Raw genomic sequence first — 21,960 nt, forward strand, 5'->3', positions numbered from 1 at the left:
TGCTGAGATCACTTACAAGAAGGCTGCTTTGAGAAGAAAAGTCCCAAATACTTGGTATTCTCAGGCATAAAACAGGATCCAAAAGATTGAAAAAAGTGGTTGGTTGGCCAGAAACCTTCAGTCTTTTCATTAAGGTGAGAGTTAAGTTTGTATGTTTCTTTGAAGGTTTTCAGCTAGAAGACTTTTTAAACCCTTTTGTCTGCAGAAGGGGGGTAGATAGAACCTCTGCAAACTACTTTGGACAATCATGACACCTTTTGCCACTTTCAGGGCTTAGGTCTCCACCTTCCTGGCTAGCTAGTACCGTAAAGGAGAGTTCAGCAGGAAGTTGTTTGAGAACCGCCATTGTGCCTCAGCACTGCTGTGGAGCTGATGAGCAAGCTTTAAGGGCTCTGGGAGGAGGCCTCTCCATTCCTACTCTCCCTTCAAAGACTAGTCCAAAGTCAGGGAACGAAATGGAGAGGGTCACACAGCCTGGTTCACTACAGAATCAGAAGCTGTCAATAGTGAAGGAAAAAAGGAATTCTTTGTTGTTTAAGAAAAATCAACAATCCTAGACCTTCTGAAGGAAGGTGACACCGGTGTTAGTACTCTGCAGATTCTACCAAAAAAGCACTTAACTTAAAAGGTCTATTTGGGCCCTGAATGAATATCAAAGTGATACATTAACATAGGATCTAAAGTTCTATTATTAAATGTGACTTTTTTCTGCTTTAAACTGCTAGGTCTTTATAATTACTAGAAAATAGCTATTACAATATTTAAAGATTAGCTATTCACAGTAGCTACACAGAAAATACAATATTTCAGGTGCCACTTGCTACTATGGTATGATTTACCATAATCAGAAATAAACTATTTTATGATTCTGCCATCTCCAATTTTTTTCCCCCCTTGGTGGTACTGGGGATGGAACCCAGGGTCTTTCTACCTCTGGACTACACTTCAAGACCTATTTTATATTTTATTAGAAACAGGGTCTCAAGTAGTTGCTGAGAGCCTCACTCGGTAGCTGAGGCTGGCTTCGAACCTGTGCGATCCTCGTCTCAGCCTCCCAAGCACTGGGATTACAACGTGCGTCACCACGCCTGGCGTTCGATTAATCTTGATTTTATACATGGTGAGATTTTAAAAGACAAAAAACCTCCCTAGCAAATAATTCTCAATTGTTAAAGCATTTGTGCAAAATATTCTTAAAAACTTAGAAGTGATTAAAATGCAGGTGTGTCCAATGGCCTCTATTCCTAAAACTGGTAGTTTATCTTTGATGTGGCTACATACTGGAATGTGCTTTTACACTAAATATGTCAGCAATCCTTATGTGAATTAAGCTCCTTCATTTACTAGTGTTTGTCAAGCATGAAATAAAATCTGTATCAGGATAAAAGATGTTATAAAAATAGGCATATAGCCGGGCGTGGTGGCGCACACTTGTACTCCCACTTGAGAGGTGGAGACAGGAGGATGGCGCAGGTTCGAAGCCAGTCGCACTGGCTTAAGAGACCCTGTTTCCAAATAAAAATATAAAATAGGTCTGGGAGTTTAGCCCGGAGGTAAAAGGGCTTCCAAGAACCCCAGTACCACCAAAAAAAGAAAAAAAGAAAAATGTTAGACCAACTGAATGCAAAAATTTCCACTTAATGTGGGAAAATTAGCTTCAGTGTATAACAAGAATTTTGAGATTATTTTATTTTGTAATAACCTGTTTCCCAGAAAAAGTGCTATTTTATATTTAGAGGAAGATCTGAGCTATTTTTACTCATCCTCTTTGAAATAAGGTGTGACTAAAAGGTGCTAAGTTTCTGAACCTGGCTCCAGCTACTGAGAAGTATCAATACAACTGTTAACTGTGTCTTCTGTTTGAGGTCTCCCTTGTTGCTAGCAGCATTTCTAATGAGCAAGCATGGCCAGGTTGGATTCAAGCTAGCCAAGCTGGCTAGCATGCTGCAAACTACCAAGATTAAAATTCTTAGTGGTGGTGCACATCCATAATCCAGCTCTTGGGAGGCTGAGACAGAAGGATCGCAGGTTCACTGCCACCCTCAGCAAGTAGTGAGACTCAGCAACCTAACAAGACCGTCTCTATTTTCAAAAAATAAGATCTTCCCCTGGGTTCAATCCTCAGTACCACACACACATTTAAAAAGAAAAAAAAAAAGCAAAGGCTAGACTGGCAGTTTCCAGAATGGGTTTTTGTTGTAGATTCAGAGCTAAAAAAAATGTTAAGATTTAGGGCTGTTTTGAAGCTCAAATAGGAATATCAAAGACAAATGATGCAAAACATGCTGGAATAGCACTGAATATGCTAAAGGAAATTTCTATCCAAGAACAGTGATCTGGCTGTTACTGCTCAGACAATAATGGCCATCATTCTGTAAAGATTTCCCACAGCTTGCCACTGCTGAGAACATTCTTCATTGCATAAGCTAATTTATGGCAGTCACTATAGTTAAAACAAGTGATAGTTCTCTTTATTATGTGAACAGGTTAAAGCTCATCGTAGCCTTGAAATGTTTGTACTTGAAAATAGGCTTAGAAATGGGAATATATATTTTTTCAAAACTACATTTATTGTCATATACATAAAAACAAATAGTGAAGCATGGTGAAATGTGTTGTGGTAAGTCCCAATTTTGATTGCCCTGGGGGAAAAAACAATAGAATTTTCCAAACTAAGTTTGTAAATATGCTCACTTATTAAATTTATATAATGTTTTATGCTAACTCACCAAGCATAAGCTGACAAATGGAACTTCTGTATAAAACGAAAGTGCATGACATCACATTGTCTAGTATCTGTTTTGTATCATTTAGCTATTTTAGAAAATAGTTTTTGAACTCTTTCCCCTTTATATTATATCGCTAAGACAAAGACCCTTTTTATGAAGCACTAAAAAAAATCTCCCAAATAACTATTGGTAACTTCAGGATTTGTCAGTTGCCTTATGTAAGGATGAATAGATCCAACAAGCACGTCTATAATACAAAGTAAACTATGATTTTATTGTGAAATTCTCATAGATGGAAAAGTAAATTGAATATTTATTCTGTCCATTTCATTTTACAATAATCTTACCATTTATTTTTGTACCATGTATTTCAATTGCCTGTTTAGTGAAAAATAAAAAACCTATAATTTTTGGCTTGTTTTTAGCTTAAATTTTCTCATTGAAAGACCCCACAATAAAATGTGTTGCCAACAGCCACACCCCCAGCCCCATATGAAGAATGTTTTGGCTGTTTCTTCATTCCAAGGAAACAATCTTTGACATCTGTCACCTTAAAATGCTAGTATCCGCAAAAGATTTGTGTTTCCCACAAATAACAAACCCCACAATCTTGAAGGTCCTATTTAACAAAATTTTCACACATGCAAAAATTTCACCGAAATAAATATATTTCTCTCATTTGTAAGTCCCACCCAGCATTCACGTTTTCAGTTAATTTTTAGGGATATAGTTTCTAAAATTAGGGCAGCCAAGTTTTCTGCTTTTTCTACTTTAATGCTTAAACTCCACCAACAGGAGTTATACAATTGTGATGGATAAAGTAGTTGACATCTGACTCGGCGCAGAACATCAGAGGGCCCTATCTGATCCCTTGTGTGCTGCCTTCCCCTCTACCACAGATGAGTTAACAGACACTCATCAGTGGACCCATTCCAAAGAGTTTGAGAGAAGGAACAGAGCTGATGGGCTAGACAGCACATTCTCAACTTGTTTCCCATACAGTGTGAGCTCCTTGAGCCACTAACCGTGGTTAAATCCCTACACAGCACAGAAGCCTCCCTAAGGTCATTTGTCAGGTCTATCAGCTAGAAAGCAAATACTGATGCTGCACTATAGATAGGTCTACACTGCCCTGGTTGCACACACAGCTGTTTGGAGTATAATGCAAGACTCTTTTCCTTTAGCCATAGGAATTAAAACAATACTTATCACCATACAGTTTGATATTACTTCCAATAAGTACAATATTTATTAAACATATCTTCAGTTGTTTTGTTACATAGTGTGCAACAAATTACAATATTCTGCAGCCACAAATTATATGCAGAGTATGAAGAAACTATTAATCAGATAGTGTAATCTTTCCATTTATAACTCTACAAGGAAGAACTAGCAAATCAGATCTTACATAGAACATCTCACTAAACTTTATGCATGGAAAGTGACAGACACAGGTTGTGCTGTTTGATACAAAATGGCTGAACTTCATCTTCAGAAGACTAAACCTGACATCTAAACATGCCAATATAAACATCAAAACAAAATATATTCTAACCAACCACGGGAAACAGTCTGGTATCAGGAAAGCAACAAGGATTACACACATTATTTTATAAACCAGCACACAAAGGTTTAAAACAGTTCTGAAAATGAAGTTAGCTGTCTTGAGTCAAGGGAATAAAAAAAAAGTCAGTATTGACCATTTACAATCTCTGACCTTTGTGGAGACGGTAAGAATCTGTTGTAGTGCAGCTACATACAGTACAATTCAGGCAATTTTGTTTTTTCACTTGGGTTCAGATTGCAAATTCATTGCTGAGAAAAGGACGGAGGCAAATTTTAGCAGCAACCTCCACCTGACTGCTTGACTGGAGTGCTCTGAATTTTAACATTGGACTTCTCGGCGCCACCAGGTGTTGCTCCAGGGCCCATTCGCTTTTTAATCTCAGCTGCCATGGTCATGAAAGACTGTTCTACATTCGTTGCATTCTTAGCACTGGTTTCCAAAAATGGAATTCCAAGGGAATCAGCAAATTCCTAAGAAAATAAAAGATACAATAAAAACAATCTTGTCACTTGGTTCACTCTGCCATCTGAAGTGAGAATGAGGGAAGACTAGGGTTTACTGGATCCAGATAGATTTTTAAAAGTTAAGGTGACTGTAGCCACCATATGACTCCATACCCATATATAGTTGAAATTCAACATCTTCCAATTGTTTGAAAATCGAACTTTAAACCTACCTTTGCTGTTGTGTAGTCTACTACTTTCTTTGTGGTCAGATCACATTTGTTCCCTACCAACAACTTGTTGACATTTTCACTGGCATAACGATCTATTTCCTGCAGCCACTGTTTAACATTATTGAAGGACTCCTAAAAAGACAGACATCTTTTAAGAATGATAAAACAGTTCTGGACACAGCTGCTCTAATGAAGTACCCGAAGAGCTAGTGAGATGACTAGCTACAAAATATAGTGCAAGGAGTGAACTGGTATGTAAGATGACAATACATTATCTAAATGACAGACTAGAATTGGAAGCCTTGAATATGCAAATACCCTCTTTAAGAAGAAAATGCAGCTTAATATTAACCTAACAATTCAAGCAAACCCAAATTGTTTTAGAATATACTACAAAAGCTACTTTTTGAAATTTGATAAAAATTCTGGTTCAGGCATAACATTAAGTGACACTACTAAATACTAAACATGTCAAAAAACACGATTTGGGCTGAGGGTGCAGTTCAGTAGTAGACTGCTTGCCTGGCATATTTGAGACCTGGCACCATATAAAACAAAAGATACTATTAAAAATATACTTTTATGCCGGGTGTGGTGGCGCACACTTGTAATCCCCGTGCTTGGGAGGTTGAGACGAGGATCACATGAGTTCGAAGCCAGCCTCAGCTACTTAGTGAGGCTTTCAGCAACTTAGTGACAACCTGTTTCCAAATAAATTATTAAAAAATTATATACTTTCATTTTCCACTGTCCTATAGGGAGGGAGAATTTCCTCCATCTTAGATGTGTGTGTGTGTGTGTGTGTGTGTGTGTGTGTGTGTGTGTGTGTTACTGGAGATGGAACCCAGAGACATTCTACCTTCCAGCTACACCCTATTTTTATTCTTACTTTTTTTTTTTTTTTTTTGGTGGTACTGGGGTTCCTGGAAGCCCTTCTACCTCTGGGCTACACTCCCAGACCTATTTTTATATTTTTATTTAGAAACAGGGTCTCCTAAGCCAGCGCGCGCGGCTGGCTTCGAACCTGCGCGATCCTCCTGTCTCCGCCTCCCAAGCGCGGGGATTACAAGCGTGCGCCACCACGCCCGGCTTATTCTTACTTTTGAAACAAGGTCATATTAAGTTGCAGAAGGCCTCACTAAGTAGCTGAGGCTGTCGGCAAACCCAGTGTCTCAGCGGCAAATCAGTGTCTCAGCGTCCTATAAGCATGTGCCATAACCCCCAGCTTCCATTTTAGAATCTTTTTAAGTGGTAATTTGACTAGACTTCTTAAATTGGCAGTGTGGGGTTTTGTTGTCTGTTTCTGAGCAGAGACCCAGCATGCTGCCCAGGACGGTGACTACAGGCATTAAGTGATCCCCTGTGGACTCCTGAGTACCTGGGGCTGACTACAGGAGTGTGCCAGGTCCCAGCTACCATTTTTTTCCTGTTGATAATCACCCGTACCCAATGCTTATAATGGCATTGAATCTGAGCGCCTATTTAGTAAGAACAATCTAATTAGGTACAATTTCATAGCTGAGATTAACATTTGCTACAAGAAAAATGAATTCTAGGGCTGGAGATAAAGCTCAATAAAGTGCCTAACATATGTTGAAGCCCTGCTACATTGAAAAGAAAAAGGCAAGCATGGCTGCACACACCTCTAGTACAGACAGGAAGATTATAGGTTCAAATTCAGCAACTTAGTGAGACCCTGTTTCAAAATAAAAAGGGCTGGAAGATAATAACTTGGAGACAGAAGGCCCCTGAGTTTAATCCCCAGTACCAAAAAGGAAACCGAATTCTTAATTTTCTTTTTTTTTTCTCCCAATAGGGTAGGAAATGACCCCTGAAATTAAAAAAATATATATTTTTTTGGTGGCACTGGGGGTGGAACCCAGAGGCTTTCTACCTCTGGGCTATACTCCCAGACCTATTTTTTATATTTTATTTGGAAACAGGGTCTCACTAAATTAAATTCCTGAGAGCCTCACTAAGTAGCTGAGGCTGGCTTCGAACCTGTATGATCCTCCTGTCTCAGCCTCCCAAGCGCGGGGATTACAAGCGTGCGCCACCACGCCAGGCTTTGAAATAAAAATTTCTGACCAAAAGAATATTGTAGCCAGTTAGCACATTCTCACCGCTATTCTTCTTTCTCATCCATTCACTCAAGTTCTCCTTTATTCAAATGCCTTGTTTTTTATTTACATCCTCCACAAGCTCGAGTCCCCTAATTCTAGCCATTCTAATAGGAATGTTGTAATCACCAAGCAATTACCTACTAATACTTAAAACTAAAATCATGATATGTCAAGGAACCACACAACCCACAATGCCCTACGAACTCTTGCCTTACATGATGTCACTTAGCTGATTTTATTTATTTGTTTATTTATTTATTTTGGTGGCACTGGGGTTCCTGGAAACCCTTCTACCTCCGGGCTACACTCCCAGACCTATTTTATATTTGGAAACAGGGTCTCTTAAGCCAGCGCGGCTGGCTTCAAACCAGCGCGATCCTCCTGTCTCCGCCTCCCAAGCGTGGGGATTACAAGCATGTGCGCCACCACGCCCGGCCACTTAGCTGATTTTAAAAAGATGGCCAGAATTCTTTGAAAGCAAATATAAAAAGCATTAAACTAAGAAAATATGTGTGGACAAGTTTTCTATCATAAAAGAATACCGATAGCTTACATTACAGTAAAAATCTGCTAATTACCAGCGAACGTCCTGCTTTGCCGCTGAAATGCTCTTCTCTGGACACTTACCTGATCTGTCACGTCATACACAACTATGATGCCGTGGGCTCCTCTGTAGTAACTGGAGGTGATTGTTCGAAATCTTTCTTGGCCTGCCGTGTCCCACTATTAAAAAACAATCAAAAGCAAACACTTTCATTAATCTAAAGTTGGGGAAAAGTAAAGAGAAGGGAAAGGAAAATCATTTTTGTACTTAGGAAGATTGATTTGACACAGAAAAAAAGAAAATCATCCTTAATATGCTAATAAATTCCATGGTAACTGCCAAGCCCCTGAAAGTCTAGAACAGGAGGCAGTGCACTTCCAGAACTATATTATTTGGAAACAGGGTCTCATTAATTTGCCAAGAGCCTCATAAGTAGCTGAGGCTGAGTTCAAACCTGTGCAATCCTCTGTCTCAGCCTCCCAAGTGCTGGGATTACAAGCGTGCATTACCACGCCTGGCCACTATTTTTCATTTCTTTATTTTGAAACCGGTCTCACTGAGTTGCAGAGGGCCTCACTAAGTGGCTGAGGCTGCATGATCCTCTGGTCTCAGCCTCCCGAATGCTGGGATAACAAGCATGCGCCACCATGCCCAGCTTATTATTTTTTATTTTGAAACAGCGTCTCAATGAGTTGCAGAGGTCCTAAGTAGCTGAGGCTGTTTGTGAACAGCGACCCTCCTGTCTCCGCCTCCCAAATGCTGGGATTACAAGCGTGCGCCACCACGCTTAGCTCTAGTGCATCTTATGGTCATAGAAAGGCAAGAAGGGGTCTACTTCATATAACTACCAGCCAATTAGCATTTAACCACACTTCAACCAGGTATTAATCCTAGGGAAAACAAGAGAATTACAAATACTTTACAAAGGTTATCTTAGGAACAGCTTATTGAACTTCAACCATTTAGGCTCTAACACCAAAAACAAATGATTACACTACTACATTAATATTTGGGGGGGAGGGGGGAGATAAACCAGGTGTGGTGAAGCAAGACTGCAATCCCAGTACTTGGGAGGCTGAAACAGGAGGATCACAGGTTTGAAACCAGCCTCAGCAACTGTTTCAAAATAAAACAGGGCTGGGAGTATAGCTCAGAGGCAGACTGCTCCTGGGTTCCATTCCCAGTACCACAAGAAAAAAACAAAAAAACCCAAAACTTAGATCTCCTATTATCAGTAAGGAGCCTCAAAGTCTTTCAGGATATCCTTGGAGAAGCACAACCTCTGAAGTCCAGCCAGCCTCACTTCAAAGCATCAAATCCAAGCTGATGGTTCCTGTGGAACACCAGGCTTTACCTACCAGTTTTTTCGCCTGTAAATCATGCCACTCACTTCATAAAACTGCCGAGAGAGTTTACGTTAACTAATGTTTGCCTGACTATAGAAGCTAGACAATATAATTGAGTTTAAGCTGGGCGAGGTGGAACATGGTTGTAATCCTAGTACTTGGGAGGCTGAGACAGAAAGATCACAGATTCGAGGACAGCCTCGGCAACTTAGGCTCTCAGTAACCTAATGAGACCCTGGTTCCAAAAAAAATTTTTTTTAAAGTGTGTAAGTTTTGTGTGTATGTGTGTGTGAGAGAGAGTTTATTCAGGGAACTCCTTTCCCAAGACATCACAAAGAGATTTGACTAAAAGTTAACATAGAATTGTAGAAAACTTAGGCCAGGCGTGGTGGCCCATGTTTGTAATCCCCATGTTTGGGAGGCTGAGACAGGAGGATCGCACAAGTTCAAAGCCAGCCTCAGCTACTGAGTGAGGCTCTCAGCAACTTAGTGAGACCCTGATTCCAAATAAAATATTTTTTAAAAAAGGTCTGGGAGTATAGCCCAGAGGTAGAAAGCCTCTGGGTTCCACCCCCAGTACCACCACCAAAAAAAAAAAAAAAGAATTGTAGAAAACTTAAGAGTACATACCAAGAGTAAAACTTCTGAGGTCTCTGCCACTCTGAATAACTTTCCTGATTGGATAGCCCAACAATACTAATAGCATCCTCTTTTGTAACTGGACCATCCTTTGTTTCATGGTTCTCCATTATTGCTAGTAATTCTCCCATGTCTGTCTCTCCCACTGAGGCAAGAGCTAAAGGCTGTTACTCATCTGTGACCCCACTGCACCCAGTGCTCAGTGTTCTGTAGGCACTGTGTGAATGGGTGGCCATGGAGAGGGGCCTGTCATGGTGTGTGACTAGACTCCATCCTCCCCTGCCCTCCTGAATTTTTGTAACCACTAACTTCAATAAAGACCCAGATGTAGCCAGGTGTGGTGGCACACATTCAGGAGGCTGAGACCGGAGGATCGTGGTCCACAGACAGCCTCAGCTACTTAATGAGGCTGTGCATAACTTAGTGAGACCCTGTTTCAAAATACAGAATAAAAATTAGGGCAGGGGGTATAGCTTGGAGGTCAAATGCCCCTGGGTTCCATCCCCAGACCCGCAAAAAATAAATAAAGACCCAGATGTCACAAATTTAACAAGAAAAGCTAAAAGAAAAAATGATTAAAATATAAATCAGCAGAATAAAGACTGAAAAACCTAGAGTACTTGGAAAGATAACTAAAGCCAAGCAAGATGAAATGTAATAGGGATAAAAGTAAAATTTTACATTTAGATTTTTAACCTGGTGGATGCATTCTGATTTTTAACACTAGTCAGATGTGTAAGATTAAGACCCTCCGTTCAAAAAAAAAAAAAAGTTAAAAACAAGCTAGCCAAGCAGAGTGGCTTCCATTCACCTGGACATGTCATCTCAGCAATAACATCTACATACTGCCCACAAGCTCAATAAGGGCTTTCTTTTACACAGTCATATGCACATACACATACACAAAGCTACCATATTTAATTCTCACACTACCTTATGAAGTAGTAAATCTGGTTGTTAGTCCAATTTCAGAGAGGAAACGGAGTCTCAGAAAAAAGTACGAAGAAAGATAAACCCATGACTCTCTAACAAGAAAATACCAGAACCAAAACAATAAATCTAACTATTCTTAACTCCAAGTTCAAGATCCCTTGGTTCAGTGTGCTATCAGTCCCATGGGGGGGGGGGGAAGTGACTGGTTTTCTAGCTTACCTCATACTAATAACCTACTCTAAAAACTAAGATTGATTTTTTTTTTTAATCACAGATACTGGCAGTAACCAGACCTATATTAGATACAAGTAAATCACTACAACTACCTCTATTTAATTGGGAGTTGGGGTATAAGGATGTTAGATAAGAAAGCTAGAATGGCTTAAGGACAGAACATGTTGAAGACAGAGATACGGGTCACTTAATCCTGCCAATAACTTTAGCAAGTCATTAAATACCTCAGTATCTATTTACTGAAAGTAAAGTGACCATGTTAGGAAAGATACATTTCCAGCCAGGTTTGGTGGCACATGCTTGTAATCCCAGTACTTGGGAGGCTGAGACAGGAGAATCAAGCCAGTCTCAACTACTTAGTGAGGCCCTCGGCAACTCTTAAGTGAGACTGTTTCAGAATAAAGAATAAGCTGGGCGTGGTGGCGCACGCTTGTAACCCCAGCATTCGGGAGGCTGAGACTTGGAGGATCACGGTTCGCGGACAGCCTCAGCTACTTAGTGAGGCCCTCTACAACTCAGTGAGACCCGGCTTCAAAATAAAGAATAAAAAATAGGGCAGGGGGTGTAGCTCGGAGGACAAATGCCCCTGGGTTCCATCCCCAGACCTGCAAAAAAAAAAAAATAAATAAAGAATAAAAAAAATAGGGCTGGGGATATAGCTCAGAGGTAGAATGCCCCTGGGTTCAACCCCCAGTTCCACAAAAATAAAAAAAGGTAAATTTCCTTACAAAATTCTGTTTCTATAAAATTGGTACATTCTATCTAGAAGAAATACCACAATACTAAATAAACTATCTAGAAGAAATACCACAGAATTAAATAAATATTTGTCTTTAAGCCACATATGAAAGTTTCTTTTAATGTCCCACAGCAGTGAGCACAGAAAGACAGTAATACTTCCACTCTAAGACAAAGTGAACCTGCACCTGGATTTCCACTGACGAGAGAGACTAGGCTCAAGTTTGACTTAAACATGAAATTTCTCTACTTTATGAAATGAAATTTCAATGACTTGAAAGGCTTGGGATGTAGTTCAGTGGCAGAATTAATGCCTAGCATGCAAAAAAAGCCCTGGGTTCCAAACCCAGGACAAACCCAGAAATAGGAAGGGAGCCGGGCGTGGTGGCGCAGGCTTGTGATCCCAGCATTCGGGAAGCTGAGACGGGAGGATCGTGGTTCATGGACAGCCTCAGCTACTCAGGCCCTCTGCAACTCAGGCCCTGTTTCAAAATAAAGAATAAAAAATAGGGCAAGGGGTGTAGCTCGGCGGTCAAATGCCCCTGGGTTCCATCCTCAGACCCGCAAAAGAAAAAAAAAAAAAAAATAGAGAGGAAGGGAGGAAAGGACGGTGCACAAGGAAGAAGGGAGGAAAGAAAACAGTTCAAGAACAGTAATCCTAGGAAATTGTTTTTAGTCGTTTTTAGTTTATTATTCTACAACTCCATCATAGAGGCAAGACTCGGGAGACTTTATATTCAATTTTGATAACACACTAAATATACAAGTAATACATTCTTCTAAATTTCCCAAACACTTTCCCCACCAAAAACCCACTTACTATTTGTAGTTTGATAGTTTTCCCGTCTAATTCTATGGTTCTTATTTTGAAATCCACACCAATTGTGCTGATGTAGCTTTCTGTGTATGTGTCATCCTGAAGGGGAAAAAGGTTTGCAATGAAAATTCATGTTGAATACAGTAAACTTCAAAATGTCTACTTTTATCTACAGGTTGATTTTGTTTTCCTGCCATGCTGGAGATGAAACCCAGGGCCTTAGCTAGGCAAGGACACCACCACCCAGCTCTGCAGCTAGCCCTCTAGTCAAAGTTGTGGTTTTTTTTTTTTTTTTTTTTTTTTTTTTTTTTTGGTGGTACTTGGGGTGGAACCCAGAGGCTTTCTACCTCCGGGCTATACTCCCAGACCTTTTTTTAAAATATATTTTATTTGGAAACAGGGTCTCACTAAGTTGCTGAGAGCCTTACTAAGTAGCTGAGGCTGGCTTCGAACCTGTGCCATCCTCCTGTCTCAGCCTCCCAAGCACGCGGGGGATTACAAGCGTGCACCACCACACCTGGCTTAGTCAAAGTTTTAAACAAAGTTTATAAAATGTAACATGCTCATATGGCCACCCACCCCCATCCTGCTCAGGTAGATTCATGTTCTGCCTACAAAGCAGTGACTACTACAGTTAGTTTCTTTTTTCCTTAATGCTTTTTAAAAATAACTATTTCTATTTTTCCAAATACTTCTTGGCGGATTCTTTATGTATATCATACAAAAAAAGACCTCTTAAATTTCAGTGACTATAAAGGATTTTATCTACCTACCTATATTTTCGAGATGGGATCTAGGTATGTTGCCAATGCCCATCTCTTTAACTCTTGAGTTTGAATGATACTCTTGCCTCAGCCTCCCAAATGCTGGGGACCACAGGTATGCACCCAGCAAAAAGGATTTTTTTTAATGGTACTGGGGTTGGAAACCAAGGGCATTCTACTTCCAAGCTACATTCCCAGCCCTAATTTTTTTTGGTGGTAGTGGGGGTAGAACCCAGAGACTTTCTACTTTCAGGCTATACTCCCAGACCTATTTTATATTTTATTTGGAAACAGGGTCTTACTAAGTTGCTGAGAGCCTCCCTAAGTAGCTGAAGCTGGCTTAGAACCTGCATGATCTTCCTGTCTCAGCCTCCCAAGCGCACCCAGCCCTTTTTTATTATTACTATTTTTTGTGGTATTGGGAATTGAATCCAGGGGCATTCTATTTCTGAGTTATCCCCCCAGTCTTTTTTTTTTTTTCTTTTTTTTTTGGTGGTACTGGAGGTGGAACTCAGAGGCTTTCTACCTCCGGGCTATACTCCCAGACCTATTTTATATTTTATTTGGAAACAGGGTCTCACTAAGTTACTGAGAGCCTCACTAAGTAGCTGAGGCTGGCTTCGAACCTGTGCCATCCTCCTGTCTCAGCCTCCCAAGTGCGGGGATTACAAGCGTGCGCTACCACGCCCATCTTACCCAGCCCTTTTTTTAATCCTCTCTTTTTTTTTGCAGTACTGGGAATGGAACCCAGGGGCATTCTACCTCCGAGCTACTCCACCAGCCCTATTTTTTATTCTTTATTTTGAAAGGGTCTTACTGAGTTGCAAAGGGCTTACTACTACATAGTAGCTGAGGCTGGCCTTAAACCATGATCCTCCTGTCTTGGCCTCTCAAATGGTGTATTACAAGCATGTGCCATCACACCTGGCCCGACAGTATTTTTAAAATACTTTCTGGGTCATTCTACTACGTTGACATTTCTGAAAGCCTCTGACTTAGATTAACAGGCATCCTCAAGTGGATTTTCTTTGAAGCACACTCAAGCCACAGACTGAGGATTCATAGAGATGACAGTTTCCTCACCTCAAATTAGTGTTTAAGTTAGGAATTCTAGCTGGGTGTGGTGGCTCATGCTTGTAATCCCAGTACTTGGGAGGCTGAGGCAGGAAGGCTGGCGAGTTTGGGGCCAGCCTAAGCTACTTAGTGAGCAACTAAGGGAGACCCTGTTTCAAAATAAAGAATAAAATAGGGCTGGGGTGTAGCTCGAAGGTAGAATGTCCCTGGGTTCTAGCCCCAGTACCACTAAAACAAACTAGGAGTTCTTAGCTGGGCGTGGTGGTGCAAACCTGAGAGGCTACGACAGCAGAATCTCAGGTTCAAGGAAAGCCTCAGCAAGTAGTGAAATCCTCAGCAACCTAGCAAAACCCTGTTTCAAAATAAAAACAAATGGGGCTAGGAGTGTAGCTCAGAGGTAAAATGTCCCTGGGTTCAATATGTACCACACACCAAAAAAAGGTTTGTTTTTTTTTTGCCGGGGATGGTGGCGCACGCTTGGAATCCCAGCGCTTGGGAGGCGGAGACAGGAGGGTCACACTGGTTCAAAGCCCCTTGCTGGCTTAAAAGACCCTGTTTCCAAATAAAAATATAAAATAGGCAGCCCAGAGGTAGAGGGGTTCCAGCCCTAGTACCAAAAAAAAAAAAAAAAAAAAAGTGTTTTTTTAAAAAATAAATAAAAAGGGTTGGGTGTGTAGCTCAAAGATAGAATACTCCTGATTTCCATCCCCAATACCAAAATATAAAAGAAATACTAAGCTAGCCGGGCATGACAGCAGGCACTTGTAATCCCAGCATTTGGGAGGCTGAGACCAGAGGATCTCGGTTCGTGGACAGCCTCAGCTACTTAGTAAGGCTCTCCAAAACTTGGTGAGACCCTGTTTCAAAATAAAGTAAAAAATAAGGCAGGGGTGTAGCTTGGAGGTCAAATACCCCTGGGTTTCATCGCCAGACCCTCAAAAGGGAAAAAAATATACTAAGCTTAATGAGCCACCTTTTTTTATTCTAGTATTTCCATGGTTATTTGTTTTATTGACTGTACTAGGGATTTAACCCAGGGGAACTTTACTACTGAAATACATCCCCAGCCTTGTTTATGGTACTGAGGAATGAACCCAGGAGCATTCTACTTCTGAGCTACATCTCCAACCCTTTTTATATTTTTGCTTTTATAACAGTCTCACCAGGTTGCTGAGAGTCTTGCTATATTGCTGAGACTGTCCTTGAACCTATGGCCTCCCAAGTACTGGGATTACAGGTACACAGGCTACTGTGCTGGGCTTTTTTTTTTTTTTAGGTATTGGGGATTGAACTCAGGGGCATACTACCTCTGAGTAACAGAGTTGCAGAGGGCCTCAATTGCTGAGGCTGGCCGCAAACCTGCGATCCTCCTGCCTAAGCCTCCCTTGTATCATCCATCACAACTGACTATCTTTTTTATTTTGAGACAGGGTCTTGCTAAGTTGCCCAGACTTGCCATGAACTTCCTATCCTCCCGCCTCAGCCTCCTGAGTCCCTGGGATTCCGGGCAGGTACCAACACACTCAGCCCCCATGGTTTAATTTTTGATTACTATATATAAAAAATTATATATCATTTTACAATAATATTCACTAGTATTGCTACTCATCTCATCAGAAGTCATGTATTTGGGATACTGTCAAACTAACACAGACGAAATATAAGTCTTCTAAGATCCTAATTTTCCCTTGAGAGCTTGACTTTTTAACATATGCAACAAATGCCAAGCCAGGAGTGGTGGCACAAGCTTGTAATCCCAGCATTTGGGAGGCCGAGACAGGAGGATCGCAGTTAGCAGAAAGCCTCAGCTACTTAGTGAGGCCCTTTGCAACTCAGTGAGAGTCTGTTTCAAAATAAATAATAAAAAGCCGGCATGGTGGCACATATTTATAATCCCAGCATTTGGGAGGCTGAGACAGGAGGATTGTTGTGCAGGTTCGAAGCCAGCCTCAGCTACTTAGTGAGGCTCTTTGCAACTCACTGTTTTGAAACAGACCCTGTTTCAAAATAAAGAATAAAAAATAGGGCTGAGGGTATAGCTCAGAGATGGAATGCCCCTGGGTTCCCTTCCCAGTATTCCCCCCACCAAAAAAAATAATACCTGCAACTTCTTTCCTAGAAGAAAAATTTCTTCTACCTGCTTATGACGCTGAGGCAGGACTGAGACCAGCCTGGATAACTTGACAAGACCCTGTCTCAAAATATAAAAAATGGCTGGAGATGTAGTTCAGAGGTAGAATACTCCTGTGTTCAATTCCCAGTACCAAAAGATAAAAAAATAAAAACCTCAGTTTGTTTAAAAAAGAATGCCAATGACCTGATTCTGCAGTTATACTTTATCAGCTGGGTCTTTCAAGTTTAAAAGAAAATGGTGTCCCAAGGGGGGAAAATATTGCTAGTTCAGCTTCCAACTCAAACTACTCATGTGCTTTCGTTTCTGAGATAACCAAGGCACAGCAGTATGCAGTAAAAGTGCTTTATGCCTACTTTCCATTTCTTCACACAAAATGTTTCAAGAATACTCAAAGTTCAAATTTTTGAAAAATTAGCCAGCCGTGGTGGCGCATGCTTGTAATCCCAACAATTCGGGAGGCTCGGACAGGAGGATCACAGTGGAATGAACCACTGTTTGACCTCAACCAAGAGTATTAGACCCTCTGATTTTTATAACCACACTTCACTGAATTTAAGAGCAACATTTATTTAACAGCCCACTACCACTAGGGATGTACTTTTGAAAACTTACTTTATTGAATGTATAAATTCTGAGAGAATTAAATTTTTCAGAATAAATGTTTTGACTTTTTTGTCTACCTAGAAAGCACAGCAGTACTTGTACCATAAGGCATACCATTAACTGTAAAGGCATTTCAACTTACTGCAAACCTGAGGAGGAGGCAAGACTTTCCAACCCCAGAGTCACCAATCAGAAGTAACTTGAATAAATAATCACTGCAAAAAAAAAAAAAAAGAAAATCACATTAATAAAATGTATACTGCATTTTAAGTTCTACAACAAAAACATGGCTAAGAATAACAGCTCACTGTGAAGACTACAGCTCCTGAAAAGCCCACGCACTGACTTGACAGAAGCCAAAACTAGAATAAAAAACAGCCCTTTTATGAATTCACTAAACATGACAGTTACATAAAAGACAGGCAACTCCATGATCTCTGAGATCATTGATTTTTTTTTTTTTTTTTTTTTTTTTTTTTTGCGGGTCTGAGGATAAAACCCAGGGGCATTTGACCTCCGAGCTACACCCCCTGCCGTATTTTTTTTATTTTGAAACCGGGTCTCACTGAGTTATTACAGAGGGCCTCACTTAGTAGCTGAGGCTGTCCACGAACCGCGATCCTCCAGTCTCAGCCTCCCAAATGCTGGGATTACAAGCGTGCGCCACCACACCCGGCTGAGATCATTGAACTTCTGAGGGAAGAAGGGAAAAAAGTGATGGCATTCTTGGAGAACCCAAATGACTTAATGCTAAATAAGCCCCATTTCTCTACAGTATTAGAAAAGAGAAAGCTAACTTTTAAACTTCTTAAGCCAATGAACTTATTAATATTTCCTTTAAATTCCAAGACCAAATCATTATTTCATAGCAGTTCTCCACGGTGGGGCTTTTATGATCCTTTCCTAGTGTTCAGCTGCAATTCTGCCATCAAAAGAAGGATCATTATTTCTGAAAGCCCATATAAATATTTTATACGAGATATATAATAAAAACCAAGGGCTATCTATATAAGCACAGAACTCCTCCAATGTTCAAATCTTGCATTAATTAACGTACTCTTCAAAAACACTGAAAACTAGGCTCTGCTTATGTCCATCTACCACTGTCAGCCCAAATCTCAAAACCACTCCCATGCCTGTAATCCCAGTACTTGGGAGGTTTAGCCAGGAGGATTCATTCAAAGTTTGAAGGCAGCTGAAGCAATTTAGCAAGACCCTCAGCAACTTAAGGAAACCCTGTTTCAAATAAAAGTAAAATGGGACTGGGGGAATAGCTCCGAGGAATGGCCCGGGTTCAATCTGCAAAACCACAAATAAACACCATTCCTAGGGATCCACCATAAACCTCATGGACCACTCAACCCAACAGATCTGTCTGCCATGGCCTCCACTGGAATCCCTCCTAAGGCAGACCAGTTCCATATGTTCTTTGAAGCAATTTCAAAAGGTCAAATCAATAATTTTACATATATTTTTTAGAAGATATGTAATTTTCATTTTTATGATTTTTTTTTTTTTTTTTGCAGATCTGGGGATGGAACCCAGGGGCATTTGACCTCTGAACCACACCCCCTGCCCTATTTTTTTTTTTTTTTTGAGACAGGGTCTCACTAAGTGGCAGAGAGCCTACGTAGCTGAGGCTGTCTGAGAACTGTGATCCTCTGATTTCAGCCTCCCGAACGCTAGGATTACAAGCGTGCACCACCACACCTGGCTTTCATTTTTCTTATGATTTAGTTTTTTTAAAAAATGCTATCTACTAGCTGAATATGGTGGCACATGCTTGTAATCCCAGCAATTGGGAAGCTGAGACAGGAGGATTTCAGTTCACAGACAACTTCAGTTGCTACTAAGGCCCTCTGCAACTCAGTGAGACCCTGTTTCAAAATTAAGAATAAAAAGAAAAAATAGGACTAGGCGTGTAGCTCAAAGGTAGAATGCCCTTGTGTTCTATTCCCACTACCACAAAAAGTACTGCAAAAAAAAAAAAATACATTTTCATAAAGCTGGGCCCGGTGGCACACACTTGTAATCCCAGTACTTGGGGGTGAGACAGGAGGACAGGAGAGAATACCAGATTGGAAGCAAGCCTCAGCAATTTAGTGAGGCCCTCCACAATTTAGCAAGACTCTGCTTCAAAATAAGAATAAGCTGGGAGTAATGATATACGCTTGTAATCCCAGAATTTGGGAGGCTAAAACAGGAGGACCATGGTTCGCCGACAGCCTCAGCTACTTAGGTCCTTTGCAACTCAGTGAGACCCTATTTCAAAATAAAGAATTAAGCCGGGCATGGTGGCGCACGCTTGTAATCCGAACATCCCGCAGGTTCGAAGGCAGCCATGCTGGCTTAAGAGACCCTGTTTCCAAATAAAAAAGTATAAAATAGGTGTGGGAGCGTAGCCTGGAGGTGGAAGGACTTCCAGAAACCCCAGTACCACCACCAAAAAAAAAAGGGCTGGGGCTGTAGCTTGGCAGTAGCATGCCCCTGGGTTTCATTCCCATTACCTCAAAAAATAAAAAATAAGCCGGGCATGGTGTCACATGCTTGTAATCCCAGCATTCGGGAGGCTGAGACCAGAGGATCACGATTCGCGGACAGCCTCAGCTACTTAGTGAGGCCCTCTGCAACTCAGTGAGACCCGGTTTCAAAATAAAGAATAAAAAATAGGGCAGGGGTGTAGCTCGGAGGTCAAATGCCCCTGGGTTCCATCCCAAGACCAGCAAAAAAAAAAAAAAAAAAGAAAATACACAAATCTCTAAATTACTCAACACAAGAGCAGAATTTTGTTACAAAGAGTTTAGATGAGATGGTGCTGGTGGCACTCGTTCATAATCCCAAGTAACTCCCAAAGCTAAGGTGGAAGAATCACAAATTCCAAAGCAGCCCTCAGAAACTTAGCAAGACCCTGTCTCCCCACCCACCCTACCCCCCTAAAAAGATGAGTTATGCCAGCCATGGTGGCACACATCTATAATCCCAAAATTTAGGAGGCTGAAACAGGAGGATTGCAGGTTCAAGGACAGCCTCAGTATTGTAAGGAGATTCTCAGCAACCTAGGAGACCTTGTTTCAAAACAAAAAATAAAAAAGGCTGGGGGTAGTTGGGAGTGGTGGCACAAGCTTGTAATCCCAGCATTTGGTAGGCTGAGACATAAGGATCACTGTTCGCAGAATGCCTCAGCTACTTGGTGCAACCATCTGCAACCCAGTGAGACCCTGTTTCAGAATAAAAAATAAGAAATAGGGTTGGGGGTATAGTTCAAAGTTAGAACGCCCCTGGGTTCCATTCCCAGTACCAAAAAAAAAAAAAAAAAAAAAAAAGGGCTGGGTTTGTAGCTCGGAGGTAGAATACCCTGGGTTCAATATCCAGACCATGGAAAGAAAAAAAGCTCTAACATTAATTTAGTAAACAATTAGCTTTTAAATATACTCACATAACTAGTAAATATATTTTTATTCACCAAGAATTCGGGTCGTTAAAGTTGTCAAAACCAGGCGTGGTGGCGCTTGTAATCCCCATGCTTGGGAGGCTGAGACAGGAGGATCACACAGGTTCGAAGCCAGCCTCAGCTACTTAGAGAGGCTCTCAGCAACTTTGTGAGACCCTGTTTCCAAATAAAATATAAAATAGGTCTGGGAGTATAGCCCAGAGGTAGAAAGCCCCTGGATTCCACCCCTAGTACCACGAAAAAAAAAAAAAAAAAAAATTCAAGAATTCAATATAATCTTGATGTAAGTGAAAAAACTGGGTTGTGCTAGTCTGGAAAACAATGAAAATTTACAATGGTAATCAGCACTCTCCCAAATTATTCTAGCAAATCCTATCTACTGTGTGCTATTCAGACCTTCCACTAGTAAGCCAGGTGTGGTGGCACACACTTGTAATCCAGTACTTGGGAGGCTGAGAGAGGAAGATCGCAGGTTCACAGTCAGCCTCACAGCCTCATCTACTTAGACCCTTCACAACTTAGGGGAGATCCGGTTTAAAAAAAAAAATAGGGCTAGGGGTGTAACTCAGAAGTAGAATGCTTCTGGGTTAATCCCCAGCACTCAAAAAAAAAAAAAAAAAAAAACAGAAAAGAACTTCCTCTAGCTTCCAATTTACTGTATTTCTTTAGTGTGGCGGGACACTGGGGACTGAACTCAGAGGCATCCTACCTCCAAGCTATACTCTCACCCCTATTTTTTATTTTGAAATAGGGTCTCACTAAATTGCAGAATGCCACACTAAAATTGCTGAGGCTGGCAACAAACCTGCAGTCCTCCTTTGTCAGTCTCCCAAGAACTGGGATTATAAGTATGTATCACCACACCCAACTTACTATGATACTTCATACTTTTCCATATTTGAGAAGCCTGGATTCAGCCGGGCGTGGTGGCGTACGCTTATAATCCCCGCGCTTGGGAGGCAGAGACAGGAGGATCATGCAGGTTCGAAGCCAGCCGCGTGCGCTGGTTTAGGAGACCCTGTTTCCAAATAAAAAAATGTAAAAATGGGTCTGGGAGTGTAGCCCGGAGGTAGAAGGGCTTCCAGTAACCCCAGTACCACCAAAAAAAAAAAAAAAAAAGCCTAGATTCTGTTTACCCCCACTCCTAAGTTTGACACTGCTATCTGTGAATATGAAAGGTAAACTGATTAATCTTTTATGTAGCCAAGGATCTAATTTTGGTGCCTTTTTGAAAGGATATGTTAAGAAACCAGAGAACATTATAGTTTTGCTTTTTTTTTGGGGGGGGGGTCTGAGGATAGAACCCAGGGGCATTGAACCTCCGAGTTGCACCCTCTGCCCTATTTTTTATTCTTTATTTTGAAACAGGGTCTCACTATGTTGCAGAGGGCCTCACTAAGAAGCTGAGGCTGTCCGCAAATTGTGATCCTCTGGTCTCAGCCTCCCAAATGCTGGGATTACAAGCGTGTGCCACCACGCCCAGCTGAAAATGGTCATTTTGAAGTGTAGAAACCTGACAGACATTACCTGTCATATATGGTAAATACCTTAAATATATGGTCAAGGTGAGTATCACCAATAATGTTCC

General features: G+C 41.0%; 1 protein-coding gene across 1 annotated transcript; it reads right to left on the reverse strand.

Annotated features, from left to right (window-relative positions):
* Positions 1 to 4,515: 4,515 nt before the first annotated feature.
* RAB1A (RAB1A, member RAS oncogene family) lies at positions 4,516 to 21,268 on the reverse strand (the record flags this gene model as incomplete). Its single annotated transcript, XM_080711375.1, is given in 8 exon segments — positions 4,516 to 4,593; positions 4,595 to 4,615; positions 4,617 to 4,766; positions 4,973 to 5,104; positions 7,723 to 7,818; positions 12,350 to 12,445; positions 17,064 to 17,136; positions 21,246 to 21,268. Coding segments are annotated over 8 exon segments (669 nt in total).
* Between the last annotated feature and the right edge of the window lie 692 nt (positions 21,269 to 21,960).

The sequence above is a fragment of the Muscardinus avellanarius genome, assembly GCF_963383645.1.
Source record: "Muscardinus avellanarius genome assembly, chromosome: 15".
NCBI classification, from domain to species: Eukaryota; Metazoa; Chordata; class Mammalia; order Rodentia; family Gliridae; genus Muscardinus; species Muscardinus avellanarius.